The sequence below is a fragment of the Haliotis asinina genome, chromosome 3 (genome assembly GCF_037392515.1).
Source record: "Haliotis asinina isolate JCU_RB_2024 chromosome 3, JCU_Hal_asi_v2, whole genome shotgun sequence".
In the NCBI taxonomy this organism is placed as follows: domain Eukaryota; kingdom Metazoa; phylum Mollusca; class Gastropoda; order Lepetellida; family Haliotidae; genus Haliotis; species Haliotis asinina.
The window spans coordinates 6,061,039-6,076,112 of record NC_090282.1 but is presented as its reverse complement, the minus strand read 5'-3'; the positions used below and the strand labels follow the sequence as shown (position 1 = coordinate 6,076,112).

Below are 15,074 nucleotides of genomic sequence, written 5' to 3'. Positions count from 1 at the left end.
ACACATACATACATATAAAGTATTGCCATTTATATTAAATGACATAGATGTGGCAACCACAGTGCGTGTACGCGTCTTGGTGACATTCTCTCTCTGTTCACATTACCTGTATAAAGTTAGGTGTGTAGTTTGGTTGAATCCGTGATTCCTAGTCAGCACCATTCCGCGATTTAGCAAAGTAGCAGAAAACACGTTGCGTCTGGCTTTCCTTTTCGTTTTAAAGTTCTGCTCACGAGCATCTAATTGATATTTTACTGCAGCTTTGACTACTTACGCACACTGTCAAACTCTTCTTTTGTGAGGAAGAAAATGAAATGCTGCCATTAGAGTTGTATCCCCTTGAAAAGTGGTGTAACACAATTTCGCGACAAACAAATCACAATAATGTCGCTTGTTGCATACAATTCCAGTGATGAAAGTGGTGGGAGCGATGCAGAAGATGATATCCAAAACAGCTACGTGAAGAATGACAAGTCTGCCTCACCACCCAATGACAATATCAGCGACGAAGATGACTACCTCCCAGCTGATGCATCAAGCCAAGTACAGACTGTAGCAACATCTGGGGTAGTCGAGTCGGACGACCAGGTTACAAGCTTGCTGAAAGGTAACTCGTTGCATTGATGTTACAGACATGAGCAGTTATTGTTCATAGGCCTCTGTAGTTTCGGTTACCGACCTAGAACCAAAACATTAGTGGAAACTTGCCCACTAAGTCATTGTAAGGATGGACGATGTCTGTCTCTTGTCATTTAAGATGATATTAGTATCTAATATTCTCATTGAAGATAGATAGTTAAACGTTAGATGGTCTAACGTGGCCAATGCGCATGGCCGTGGAGAAGTTGTGGTACTGAATAGCTTAACAGATCTCTCTTACAACCTGTATATATAGGTAAACAGTCGGGTGCATGTACAAGTTATTACATGGTTAATCAATTTATGAAACAGATTATTTGAAATTATGTTTACAGAATGGACAAACAATATGTGAGTACCCCCCTATACATTGTTCTGTGTCCCTGGAGTTAACAAGCAGTTACAATAAACTGACTGATGTACTTTGACAGGTTTGCCTGCACCAAAGACTGGGGGACAGGGTGAAGTACAAGAAGATGAGCTTGAGGAAGAGGTCAAACCAAAAAGTACCCAGATAGCTGATGCTCCCAAACCTCCAGGCAAGAAAGCCAAGATGCCTGTCAAAATCAGCATCCCTAAACTTGATCATGTAAGCACAGCATGTACAGTGTACACTGTACCTTACTGACAGGTACACAGTTAGCATGGCTACTTATCCCATGTGCAAATTTATTTTTTGTTGTTTATGTTTTTTATGTTCCTTATAATATACCCAGACATGAAATAGTCTGAAAGTCTAAACAACATAACTAGTGTTCATGTCCCGACTGGATGTGTTTCTCTGTATTCAGTCAATCCAACGCATGCCCTCAAAATGATTTCTAGAAACTCATAATCCAGGCTTTACAGACACTTATCATCTACAGTGTGTTAGTGGTGGTCCTATTAAATGAAGTATAATCAAAGATTGGTCACAAAGATGAAACAACCAAGCAATAGAATATGTTTTCTCACAATGGAATGCAAACAATTATGGAACACTCGTTTGCATTAAGATCATTTTTCAAAAATTTAGATTTTTCCTTATCCATATTTTGACATAAAGTCAGAATGACGTCACAAATGAGCAACTCCAGATGCTACCATGGGAACCAGCTGAAACGGCCTGCTGATGACACGAATTTATCTGATTCAGAATTTGCATTATATTTATATACTGTTCAAAGGCATGCTAAGGACAAACAACATAGACTCTTGTTAGTCATGTCTAAATCGGTCAATTCTGTGTCTAGTATGTTGTTAACAGGTGACATTCATACTGTTCAACAAGCAGATACTAACATTCGTATCTCCAGTGCCGGATCCATTAGCATGAGCAACAGACGCTCTCAGCATCTCATGGGAAGGACTGAATGCCTACGCGTTCCGCCCCATCCAGTACTTCTGCCAAAAGTCATCGGGAAGATAAAACAGACAATGTTGATTTAACTGATACTGGTCACGTCTGACTGGCCAGTGAGAGGTTGGTTCCCAGTACTCATCAAGGAACTAGGACAACCAACAATGCAGCTACCAGAGTTGAAGAACCTATTCGTCCATCCGCACACCAAACAAGCACACAGCAATCCAACATCTTTCCAACTTCATGTGTGGATCATATCAAGGCCTGCATAAAACGTCGAGGATATTCTACTAGAGCGGTGAAGGCAGCCACCCTAGCTCTACATAGATCTACCCGTCCCTTATACAACAATAAATGGATGCGGTTTGAAACATACGCCAGTAAGAAAGGCTTCACTGCAATGAAGGCAACACGTCCACAAGTAGCAGACTGCTTACGTCATCAGCCATATACGGGAGGACTGAAAGGTTCTACACTTGGTGGCACTGAGGTCAGTCATCACCATGAAAACCGGGATCAAGCTGACTGAAGTACCTGAATTATTCACCTTACTACAATAATTCAAACTGGAAGACCAACAACGCAGGTTTAGGCTCCAGCTTGAGATCTGAATGTCGTACTACAACATCTCACAAGTGATGTCTACGAGCCACTAGACCTGACATTGCTTGAATTACTGACACTTTGTTCCTACTTGCGCTAGCAACATCAGCACGGATGTCAGAAATACATGCTCTGGACTTCAGTCGAACATAATTTATCTCCAACCATCGTGAGATTGTACATTTAGGACTGAGATGGGATATCATTGCCAAAAATCAACTACCTGAACAGCTGGACAGGCAGTACCACATCCTGGCATTATCTACAGTCCTCGAGCAACATGATACACAGGATTTATCATTACGCCCAGTCAGAGCATTGAATATATGTCTCATAAATACTAAGGCAAGGAGACAATGTTTCAAGTGCCTGTTCATCCCATTATCTACTGAGACACCTATGGAAGTACCCTGCAACACTATCTCAGTATGGATGAGAGCCAGTATACTGAGGGCCTACAAAGCAGCAGGACTTGAACCTCCGCAAGCTTCCAGTCCACATGAAGTGACAGCCTTGGTTCTACATGGAAACTGCTTGCTAACAACTATAATGGGGGCTGCTTTTGGAATTCAAATACAGTGTTTGCCAACCACTACCAACGGGACATTGCCATGGAGGACATCACTGGCATTCACCAATTTGGGCCACTTGTGGCACAACAACTAATGGTTCCACATAGGTGCTGAGTTTCACTCACCCTTTTATCACATGACTTGTTGAAACCAAGACACTCTGCAGAGTATAATGTTTGTGATTCCATGCACACGTCTTGAACAGGCTAGCATGAGTGATTGGGACCCTGTACTCGTAGTGAAGACACTTGTACATGAAGAAGGGTCGCGACTGGTCTTGACTGGAAATTTTGACATGCAGTTGCATTAGACTGTAGCAGGATGTTAGCTGATCTACATATCATCATGTTCCAGTCAACGAATGCTTCAAGAGAAGAGAAGTTCAATTGAATGTGATCCCCATCACACAGATGAATATTGGAAGAACAGGACCAAACTACTGCCATTATATACACCTGGAACTTAATCAAGCACCCCCCTATTTTCTGGATGATGAGAAACAAAACTTGCTGTAACTCTCTCACTCTTCTAAAGATAATGGAACCTTAGCCATTGTGAAACATACAATCTATTGGCAAATAAAAAAGAAGAGAATGATTCCAATTGGTGTTGTTTTAATTGCGTAATCAATGTGATTTGGTCACTATTGATTTTTATGAAAATAGTCACTGAACAAGTATGTTCGTAGCATTGTCAATGGCTGACTATTACAAGAAATTGTGCACAAGGAATGTCACATGGTAACATCTGATGGGTCTGGCATCAGTGTTGGTGTATCCCCCATGTGCTTGGATGACAGCTTGAATCCTCCTCCTCATGCTGCTGGTAAACCTTCTGATAAGATCAAGTGGCAATTGCTGCCATTCTTCATGCAAAGCAGCTTCCAGCTGTGCAAGATTCTGGAGAGAGGGTTCTCTCAACCTCACATAGGGTCCAAGAAAGTCCCAGATGTGCTCCAAAGGATTCAAATCGGGGCTCATTGCTGGCCAAGGTAATGTCATGATAGCCTCATTCTGGAGATGTGTGGTCACAGCACGTGAACGATGCAACCTGACATTGTCGTCCATAAATATCGGGCGTGCAGACAACAGGTGGTTGTCAAAGTGAGGCACGACAACTGGATAGACAAAATCCCGGATGTACTGCTGACCATTAAGATTTCCTTGGAAGTGACCATTTTCAGTTTACAGTTACGTGAAAGACAACAGAGACCATAACCGATCCTCCACCATAAGGAACAGTAGGGTGGATATTCCTGGGCATGTAAGCAGTGTTTTTATGCCTCCACACTCTCATTCAACCACCTGTAATGTGGAAGAGGAACCTGCTTTCTTAGGGGAAAGAGCATCATAAGTCATCCCCCGGATGCTTCCAGTGTTCAGACGTAAGCAACCTCCGGGGGCATGATTTACGACGCTCTTTTGCAGTGACGATCCTTTCCTTAAAAAAAATTCTATAGCTCCGACAACACCTCATACCTGAACTCTTTCAACATGGGTGGTCAAAGATGGATAATCATAAAAATCAGAACAGTAGAAACTAAAAGCAAAACTCACTGAGACGGGTGCTCCTTCCAGTGACGCCATGTTTTGATTTGTGAATTTCAGGACGCGACCAACAAATCAACAAAAACGCGTTCCAAGTATTACCGACGTTGTTTCCAATCGGGGCATGTTTATGTTATTACCGCTAAACTACCAATACCGCTGCAATTGTTTCGCGAGTGGGCTGCATTTGTTTGCATTTGAGATGCAATTCCTTCAAATTTGCCATAATTCCTTCCATTACTTAGACGGGCCTGAATAAGCATGAGTCAGGATAAGGAAAAATATGTAATTTTCTTAAAGGTCACATATACTCTAATAGGGTACAAATGCAAAATCACTTGCTGACATCGTTATAAATGAAACCCCATCATTAAAACCGCTCATTTCGATCTTTAATTACCTTAAATCGACCTTTTTGTCAACAGTGCACAATTCTCAGCCACAAACGAAATTTCAACCAATCAGAGTGGCGCATCTCCTTGACGTAATAGTGGGTATAGAAATGAGGGTCTGTGCAGTATTCATCTACATTTCAGGGGTTAAACTACTTCTATTTAATTGCGAAACCTGTTGAGAAAAATGAAAGCTATATGTTCTCACAATCTACTATCATTTAGTTTTGTCTCCTGCTTTGCCTAGTTTTCGAGTTACAACCCTTGTTTTCATAGACGATTCTGTCAAAATCACTTGGTGTTGCTAGGTTGTAATCCGTGTTAGGTGGTATAAACCTACACGTTATTTGTCATCAGTCACTTGATGCTCAGTTAATGAATTTATAACAGGTATAATTAGTGGTAACGCCACTTAGATTACCCGACAAAGGCCCCCATTTGGTATTTCTTTTGTCTGGATAGATCAAAGGATGAACCGATAACATGCTGATTGATTCATTAGTTTTATGGGGATTTAAATGGGGGATTTGTCAAAAGGTAGTGTTTATGTATGTACATTTACTAATCTATACTGAATACACTCTGTCGTGTCTGTGTCTATGTAAAACAACACCCTTCTTTCAAAGGATTAACCGCCAATACATTTATTGATTGCTCATTATTGGCTAACTAAATAACTTTTTAAAAAGAGTGACGCACATTATGCAATTAGTTGCCAGATGTGCTATCTTGTGTAACCAATGAAACTATACAGCAATGTGAAAAACCTGAAACGATACATCACGTTTTCTTATATTAGACTGTTAAAAGACACATCACTTGGGATATCTGCAGATGAATAATATATCACTCGTTTTTGTGGATATTGATGGATACATTCCTCGAAGAAGATAATAACCTGGCATTGCTCCTATAACTTTAATTTTATTATTTGCATTTTTGTTTTTAATAAGTTGTCGTAGCTTTCAACAGAATCATTGTTTTCGTAGTTAAGTGTAATGATGCAGACGACATACACTAGGGCGTGCGTGCGAATTATGATTCATATAGGAAAACTATGAAATGTCTACATATTACATTCCTGTTATACATTCGCAGATTGCTTCTTTTTATTAAGTTTCAAAATACATACAAGTATGATTATATAAAGTAATTAGGATTATGAGACAAAGTATAAAGACGTATATTGACAAGTGTGTACATACTGGTGAGTGAACGTTACAAACCAAGTAAATTTAGCAAGTGAAGAAATTTATCGCGCAGTATTTTCACTTCGACTCCGACCTCGCTTAGGTTATGTTACAGGTTGTGTCATGCAAACTGCTTTTGGTAATGATTCAAATACATATTTATGTAGTTTTGATTTTCTAACGTGATGAGAACAAACCATACATAATCTCATTAATTCAAATGGATTTGACTTCTCGATTTTCAAACATGGTGGCGCCCTGTCTTGGGATGAATGCTATTTAAGTTTGTTTTCACCGACTTACAAAAGGACAATTACTTTCTACTGGTAGTAAAATATGCATTTTATTGATGGACAATAGGATTTTGCATGACATTACTTATAACATAACAATTTCACTCTTGGAAGTGAGGTGGAGGTCAATATAACATTGCTTGCATTATAAATGTCACTTCGACCCCCACCTTGCTTCCTTGGAAGAAGTCCTTATGTTAAAAGTTGTGTCATGCAAAATCCTTTTGGCCATGATTCAAATGCACATTTAACTATTAGTAAAAAGTAGTTTTGATTTTCTAACTTGATGAGAACAAATCATAATCTCAATAATTCTAACGGACTTTAGCCCGTGACTTCAGGATTTTCAAAAATGGCGGCGCCCTGTCTGAGGATGAATGCTTTTTACAAAATCAAAATTACTTTCTACTGGTAGTAAAATATGTATTTTCTTGATAGACATTAGGATTTTACATGACATTGCTTATTACATAACAATTTCACTCTTGGAATTGGTCAATATAAGGGGTCAATATAAGATTACTTACGATAAATGTTGTCACTTCGACCACAACCTCGTTTCCGTGGAAGAAAGCGTTATATCCATGCAAAATTCTTTTGGTCAGCAATGTGTAGTAAGCAGTCTTAATTTTGTAAACTCGATGAAACTTAAACTCCATTTTCTATCCTGGAAGCGTGGTAGGGGGCGAACCATCCAATTTAGTATACACCACAGGCTTCCACAAAGCTCACTTCGCACACACTAACAACCAATTTAAGCACAAACTACGGAGTCTGGTGGTTAATCTGTGCATAGTGACACCATCACCTGACCCCAAGGAACAATTGACGGCAACACAACAATTCAGCATGTCATTGGTGACGTCGAGAAATCAGCAAAATGATGAGCTTCCTACACACTTTCTATATATTTAACTGGAAACCGTTCCTTCTATGACGTCACTGTAGGGCTCTGGCGACAGGGTTACGTAACCTGTCTGCGGTTTCGTTTGCGGGCGAGAGAGAAGCAGACGGCTTTTTAGCAGCTTTAAAGCGCTTGGTATTAATTAACCACAAGGTTTTTTTTTTAAAAAAATGGTGTTTCGTTTATGACAAACCAAAAGTCTTTCATATGCAGTGATAAAAAGAGTACCAAAAAATTGAGTTCTTTCCTTTAATAAAACTGAAATTTTATACTTATCCTGACTCAGGCGCCCTCAGGCACACTGAATTCCCAGTAATTCTCGTGTTGAGCTTATGGGATTCAGAGAGAGTGGCAAGCCTGGCTGGTCATGTGACCATATTGGCGGGAAAGAGAGGCTTCCAGTGGGTGAGTGTATGTCCACTTCCGTCAGAAGGGAACTTCAAGGGATTTCAAGTGTTCCTACTATCTTCGCATAGAGGGAGGAGATAAGCATGATAAGCATAATAAGCATGAGTCAGGATAAGGAAACATTATCAATCATGTCCTGAACTGTAATTCAGTATAAGAGAAAACACGCATCTGAGGTTTTGGTAGACAATGTAAAAGCGGAGGGGGATTTGTCTACAAAAACCGTGGAAGTCGCGGTGGCTGAGCGGGCTAGGCGGCTGACTTTGTGTGCTGGCGATTAGGTGCCTGACTCTGAGGGTGCGGGTTCGAATCCCGGATGGGACTCAACCGAAAAAAGTACTAGAATTTGTACTTTACTGAGAAAGTGAAATCCCAAATATGACATATGTTGCAAGTGTTTTCTCATTTATATATACCATCAATGATGGGTGATGACAATGTAGATGATCATTTAATGAAGCCACATAACAATAACTGAAGCATGCGTAAAATCAATTTAATAACAGTAAATATAAGTAGATAATTTAACCCCTCCAGCTTTGTTGGCCTGGTGGTCGTGCGATAGAGTGTCTGCCTACGGATGAGAGAAATGCGGTTCCAATCCAACTTTAGAAACCCTTTGTATTGTGACTTTAATCTTGAATGATATTTTTCAATTGATTCCAAACACTCATGTAACATCATTTGAATGTTGATGTTCATATAAAGTTAGGAAAAGTAAACCCTGGGAAGCGGTCTTACTAACAAAGCGTAAAATCTGGGAAGCGGTCTTATTAACGAAAATTAAAACCTGTCCCTCCAAAACAAAACCTCAAATGCGCTTATTCAGGGAAAACAAGAGATGACCTAACATATAGTGAGAAGCACACTGAAGGTTTATATTGCTGAATAATTCACACTGAACTGGGTCCCCGACGTCATGGGGAACAGTGTGAAGTGTCTTGAGATGTCCCTTATTGCCAGATGTGTAGTACTTCACGCGTGTTCTGTCCTCACTTATCACAGACTGAGCCGAAACGTATGACAATGAATACTGGTTGGTATGACAGAATGATGTATGATATGATTAAACTTTCACATTCCAAATGATTCAGAAATGTATTGTAACTGATCAGAAACTGTCCAGGGCCCAGTCAACAAATATGTGGGTGTTGTTCATTCAAACAGAAGCCCCCAAAACAAATCGAGACTTGGGCAGACGTGGCATGACTGAGACTAGGAAATAATTGATTTCAGACCAGATAACCTAGTGATTAACGTTATGAGCACCACCAAATGCCATTAGGGTATAATGATACACATCAAATGTCATCAGGGTACGATGATACACATCAAACGTCATCATGGTATGACTCATTTGGTAAGTTGTGTCATCAAATGTCACATCACAGGAAGGGTGATACACATCAAATGTCATCAGGGCATGACTCATTTGGTAAGTTGTGTCATCAAATGTCACATCTCACGCCTCAAATTTCAACAGGGTAGGGTGATACACATCAAATGTCATCCGGGGAGGGTGATACACATGAAATGTCATCAGGACATGACTCATTTGGTAAGTCGTGTCATCAAATGTCACATCAAGGTAAGATGATACACATCAAATGTCATCAGGGTAGGGTGATACACATCAAATGTCATCAGGGAACAATGATACACATCAAATGTGATCAGGACATGACTCATATGGTAAGTCGTGTCATCAAATGTCATGTCAAGATAGGGTGATACACATCAAATGTCATCAAGGTAGGGTGACACACATCAAATGTCATCAGGAGAGGGTGATACACATCAAATGTCATCAGGGGAGGGTGATACACATCAAATGTCATCAGGGGAGGGTGATAAGCATAATATGCATAAGTCAGGATAAGTATGAAATATCAATTTTATTCAGAAAATTGCATTTTAGTCTGTTTCATTTCATAAGTACTGCAAGCTCATTGCTGGTCATGAATTTTATCTTGAAGATTCCAGGAATTTTATGTTTTGTAACAATACTAACATGCTAGTTATCCTTTAAGATGTGAAAGTTGTATATATATTTGGTGCAGTTTGCCAAGAAAATAAAAAAAACTGCATTTTTTCTGAACTTTTTGTGCATTAACAAACATAACCAAGAGAATTAGATAAAAGAGACTAACCCATTATTTTTTATGATTGTTTGGCTGTAATGAACCAATCATCATTTGTGTGATTCCCAACAGTATATCATGTGGTATACTGCAAGGCAGTGTGTGTAGTTATCGTGACAGGCTTCCTGATAAACAGTTCAGAGTTATGTCCCTTGCTTGTACAATGATCCTATTCCATCACTACGTTGTTTCATTTCTCCAGAATTCAGATGAAGAGGAACCAGTTCTAAAGAAGGCAAAAACCTCAGACACAAAGGTGAGAAAGATATCTTGTGTTGGTGCCCATATTACCAGATCGTGTAGAGAAATATCCACACACTTTTACCAGAAGACATCCTTGATATCTCCAGGGTAAACGTTTCAATAAGTCTCCACTATACGGTGGCTTAGCTGATTGGCTACTGTGAGAATGTGGAACCAGCAAAGGGAGGTAATAAAATTATGTAGGTGCATCCAGGGTATAGTGGAGAATGATCAGAACATATACCTTGGAGATAACGAGGATGAGAAGAAAATGACTTGCTATCAATTATCTAAACGATGATAGACATGGTAGATGTATTGACGCTTTCATATTGTCAAGAGAAAGTCACAAATATGTTGTTACGCTGAAACATGTTAGTGTGTATTAAACAACTCCAGTGACAACTGAGGCACAGGAGGCTGTAGTATTGTCATGATGCAGACAGAAAAAGGCTGTATAGTGTTTGAAGGGAATCGTGATCAGAATGTCTTCAAGTGTGTGCTAAAGGATTTGGGTTTTAGACTGCTGCTAGACCATACCATCTTCCATAACTGTCTTTATGCAGAAAGTGCTTATTGCATTCTTCCTTCGGTATCCAGAAGCATCATGATGATGATGATGATGATGATGATGATGATGATGATGATGATGACAACAGTGACTACGATGATGATGTATACTTCTGTAGTGCTAAATTCCATACACCTAGTGCATCTGATCATTATTACCTCAGATAAATCAAGCTGCATGTGAGGTAATAGAAGGTTAACAGTTTCATGACTTATTTTACCGGGTACCCATTTTCTGCTGGATGAAGAGAGCCAGTTTTGAACAAACTTACTTATCGATGGTGAGACCAAATGTATCACATGTGCTGCATTGTGGGGTCTGATTGTAGTCATCAAAACTCTCAGGAGTCAAGCTGTCACATAGTCAGTGCGATCACCCATCCAAGAACTCTCTGTGCCCTATTGTTTCTTCAAACTGATTTGAGACCTGAACTGTATACACAGAACCACACACCGCCACCATTGGACTGTTTCAAGTCAAATCTCAGAGGTCATATGTTGTCCAAAACCAGGAGTAATGTTGATAAATAAGGAATTCTGTTAACGTCCTTATCAAGGTAGCAGGTATGCTGACTGCCTTTTGATGTTTTCTCAGAGTAGGAGCACATGGTAATATCATTAGCATGATTAGACCACAGAGGAATTTTGGTCCTCATTATGTTTGCTGGAGACAACCTGGGTTAGGGTTGAAGTAAGCATGTTGCTACACTGGAAGTGATTGGTAATACATTGGTGAGTGTATGAGCTTAGGTATGGAGCCTTGTGCAAATGCAGACTCTGTTCTACTTTGTATCTGCTTATCATGCTTACCTTGTCAAAACTTTCAAAGTTACAGGTTGAATACAATCGGCGACATGAAAGTCTTTAGGCTTCATGTTTGTAAACTAAGAAATGTAATTTTCATTTTCTCTTTGCCAGGGAAAAACTGGTCTGTTTGCCTTATTGCCTGCACCAATTCATGTTGCCAAGAAAGAAGCAAACCGAATTCTCATCCCACATGCCCTTACCAAGAGGCCACAGAAGCCAGCACCAAAACCTCCGCCTACAAAACCCAAGCAAAAGAAGACTGAAGATGGGGAGGGTGATGAATCTGGTTTCTCTAAGCGATATACTGCCTTCAGTGGTTTAACTGGCTATGATTCAGATAGTGATGATGAAACAACTGTGAGATCAAACTTCTTTTCATTAGAGTCTGAAACTGTTAAACAGAATTCTTCACAAGTGATAGCAAATCCAGACATTGAGGAACCTGTTTCAAGTCCAAAACCAGTTTTGAGTGACAGTGTTGTGAAAATATCTCCAAAACAGGAGAGTTCCTCAAGAACAGTAACTGTGCAGGCAGTTGATGAATCAGTGTTACCAGCAGTGGTGAGTCACATCCCCCAGACAGAGACAGATAGTGCAAGTGGTTCATCACATACTCTGGGTCAGCCTGTAGATCAGGATGCTCCCTTGTCCTTCAGACCAACTATGCCACAACAGAATCTCCTCTCTGCTGCTTCCATGGAGGCTCGTTATCAGTACATGCATACTGCCACATCAGCACCCCAGGAGCAGCAGTTGTATCCTGCGTACCCAGAGGTGAGTAGTTGAATGTAACAATCATATCCTGCTTACATATAGGTGAGTAGTTGACTGTAATAGCCATATCCTGCATACACGCAACTGAGTGGTAGAATGTAACAATCATACTCTGCATATGCACAGGTGAGTGGTTGAATGTAATAATCATACTCTGCATTTGCACAGGTGAGTGGTTGAATGTAGCAATCATACCCTGCATACACGCAACTGAGTGGTAGAATGTAACAATCATACTCTGCATATGCACAGGTGAGTGGTTGAATGTAACAATCATACTCTGCATATGCACAGGTGAGTGGTTGAATGTAGCAATCATACTCTGCATATGCACAGGTGAGTGGTTGAATGTAGCAATCATACCCTGCATACACACAGGTGAGTGGTTGAATGTAATAATCATAATCTGCATATGCACAGGTGAGTGGTTGAATGTAATAATCATACTCTACATATGCACATGTGAGTGGTAGAATGTAACAATCATACTCTGCATATGGTACATTTCCCTTCTGTGTTGGCCTTTATAACTGTCTGATAGGGGAGATAACCTGTGCTTGTCTGCTTCAGTACTTGGAACCCTCCCAGCCATCAGAAGATGACAACGCAGTGCCACTTCAGGAGGAATTAAGCAAATACATGCAAGATGAGCAGGTCAGTTGTCTCCGAGTGGGCATGTGTTGGGGATTTTCTTTCTGTCATGATTAATAGCCAGGACTTAACATACAATTGGCTGCAACAACTCTGTGTTTCATATCAGTAATCATTCAGTTAAAAGAGCCTTTCACACTGCTGGGTGCTCATACCCTTAGTCAACTGCCTACATGGCCCAAAATAATATTTATTCCACAAGGGTGCATTATGTCTTTAGTTTCCATGTTTCCACAAGCAATGGTCAACGGTTCATTCAGATAAGAGGTAGTGAGTTCAGACTTTCCCTCTTTGCATATTGTAGACTCATAGTCAAAGTGACATAAGTCACCATCTGCATGTGATATAGTCAATTTATCCAATGATTGAGAGTGATTATGGATTGCAAGTGTTCATGTGGTGTTGCAGTTCCTACGACTCCAAGGCAAGAAGCATCGTGGGAAGGAGGAGATCAACATCATTGATGCCAACATGGATGACTTTGTGAGCTCTGTTGATGTTGCCAAGAATCTGACAGAAGAGTCTTCTTATCAGTCGCACCACAAGGACAACAACCCCACCCAGCAACAACGCCGCAAGAAGCAGATCACCTACCTGGCCTTCCAGGTGTGTAATCAATGTTCATATCATTGGCTTTCCACATATCTTGTATGATGGATGTGTCAATATGCTGCTGTCGCTGACCTTCCAGGTGTGTGATAAAATTAATTTTGATGTTCCTGGCCTCCAGATATGTTGTAGGATATGTCAGTATACTTGGATATGTATACTGTATATGTCGTTATCCCAAGGCATGCATGATGTGTCAAAGTCATATATGTTGATCTCCTTATCCGAGGTATGTAAATGGCCCAACGTCCCTGGTCATGCATGTTGTACATGTTCATATCCCTTTACTTTCTGGTATTTAGTACATGTTGATATCACTCTTGTATGTTGTAAATATCCCTGGTCAGGTATATCCTTATTTTGACATCAGATAGAAATTACCAACGAAAATGACTTAGACATGTCATCCCTTTTCAGGCCAAAGAAAGAGAGCTGGAGCTGAAGAACTCCTGGGCCCAGAGCCGGATGACCAAGCGACAGACACAGGCCAAATATGGTTTCTGAGAGAAAACTTGCGTATTGCTATGCATCACCACAGCATGGTGCCGTAGATACCTGTAAATAATTCCTCATGTGAATTACACTCAGCACAAAACACCTGGTATATTAGGATACCACTGAAGGTACAGATCCTGCTCATGGAAATGTTAGATTATCTAATTGTAAATAAATAAAATGAAATGATATGGATGTAATATTGTTGTTATTTAATATTGAAAGGCATAGTAAAGTTTGATCAACCACTGGTGGTAGTATTCTACCATACGCATGCTTGAGTGGGGCTTTACCCTGATTCTAGCTATATTCCAGCAATATCACGGCAGGGAACACCAGAAATGGACTTCACACATTGTGCCGATGTGAGTCTTCAGCATGACGAGTGAATGGCTATCCCACTGCCCTTCTAGCATATGCCTTTATGAGACACAAGATGCCTTAAGGTCATACAATGTGTCACTTTGTATTGAAACAATATCCATATGTGACATTTAACTACCTGATGTGGGATGTGCTTCTTGGTAAACTTTCTGAGCAAAAATTGGATGATAAGGGTTATCCCAACTTCGACCTTTTATCAGCAGGTGGGTCAGTGATAGTTAACGTAGTATTCCATAGTAGTGTTTTCATTTGTATTCCAGTCATATTCAATCCCATTTATTATATTGCTTCTCAATACAGTTTCAACTAAATGGTGCCTGTTATACAGCCAGATGTGCGAGAAAGGATGAGGTTCTCTGAAAGAGGCAGGAGCTCTTCCATATATTTCTTAAATTTTCGGACCTATCAGTGTGTCAGTATGATTTTCCTTAAATCTGAGTCACACTGCAAACAAACCTTCGCAGCTGTGACTGATATCTTTGTTGACACTGGCAAGTTCAGTTGTAACGG

General features: G+C 40.2%; 1 protein-coding gene across 1 annotated transcript; it reads left to right on the top strand.

The window, feature by feature from the left end:
• The first annotated feature begins 289 nt into the window (after window positions 1-289).
• LOC137277367 (proline-rich protein PRCC-like) lies at window positions 290-14,380 on the top strand. The gene is made up of 7 exons (XM_067809067.1): window positions 290-607; window positions 1,071-1,228; window positions 10,234-10,287; window positions 11,763-12,425; window positions 12,996-13,079; window positions 13,485-13,682; window positions 14,103-14,380. Exons 1-7 carry the CDS (start codon window positions 385-387, stop codon window positions 14,187-14,189), a joined length of 1,467 nt encoding a protein of 488 aa, XP_067665168.1. The 5' UTR covers window positions 290-384; the 3' UTR covers window positions 14,190-14,380.
• Window positions 14,381-15,074: the final 694 nt, after the last annotated feature.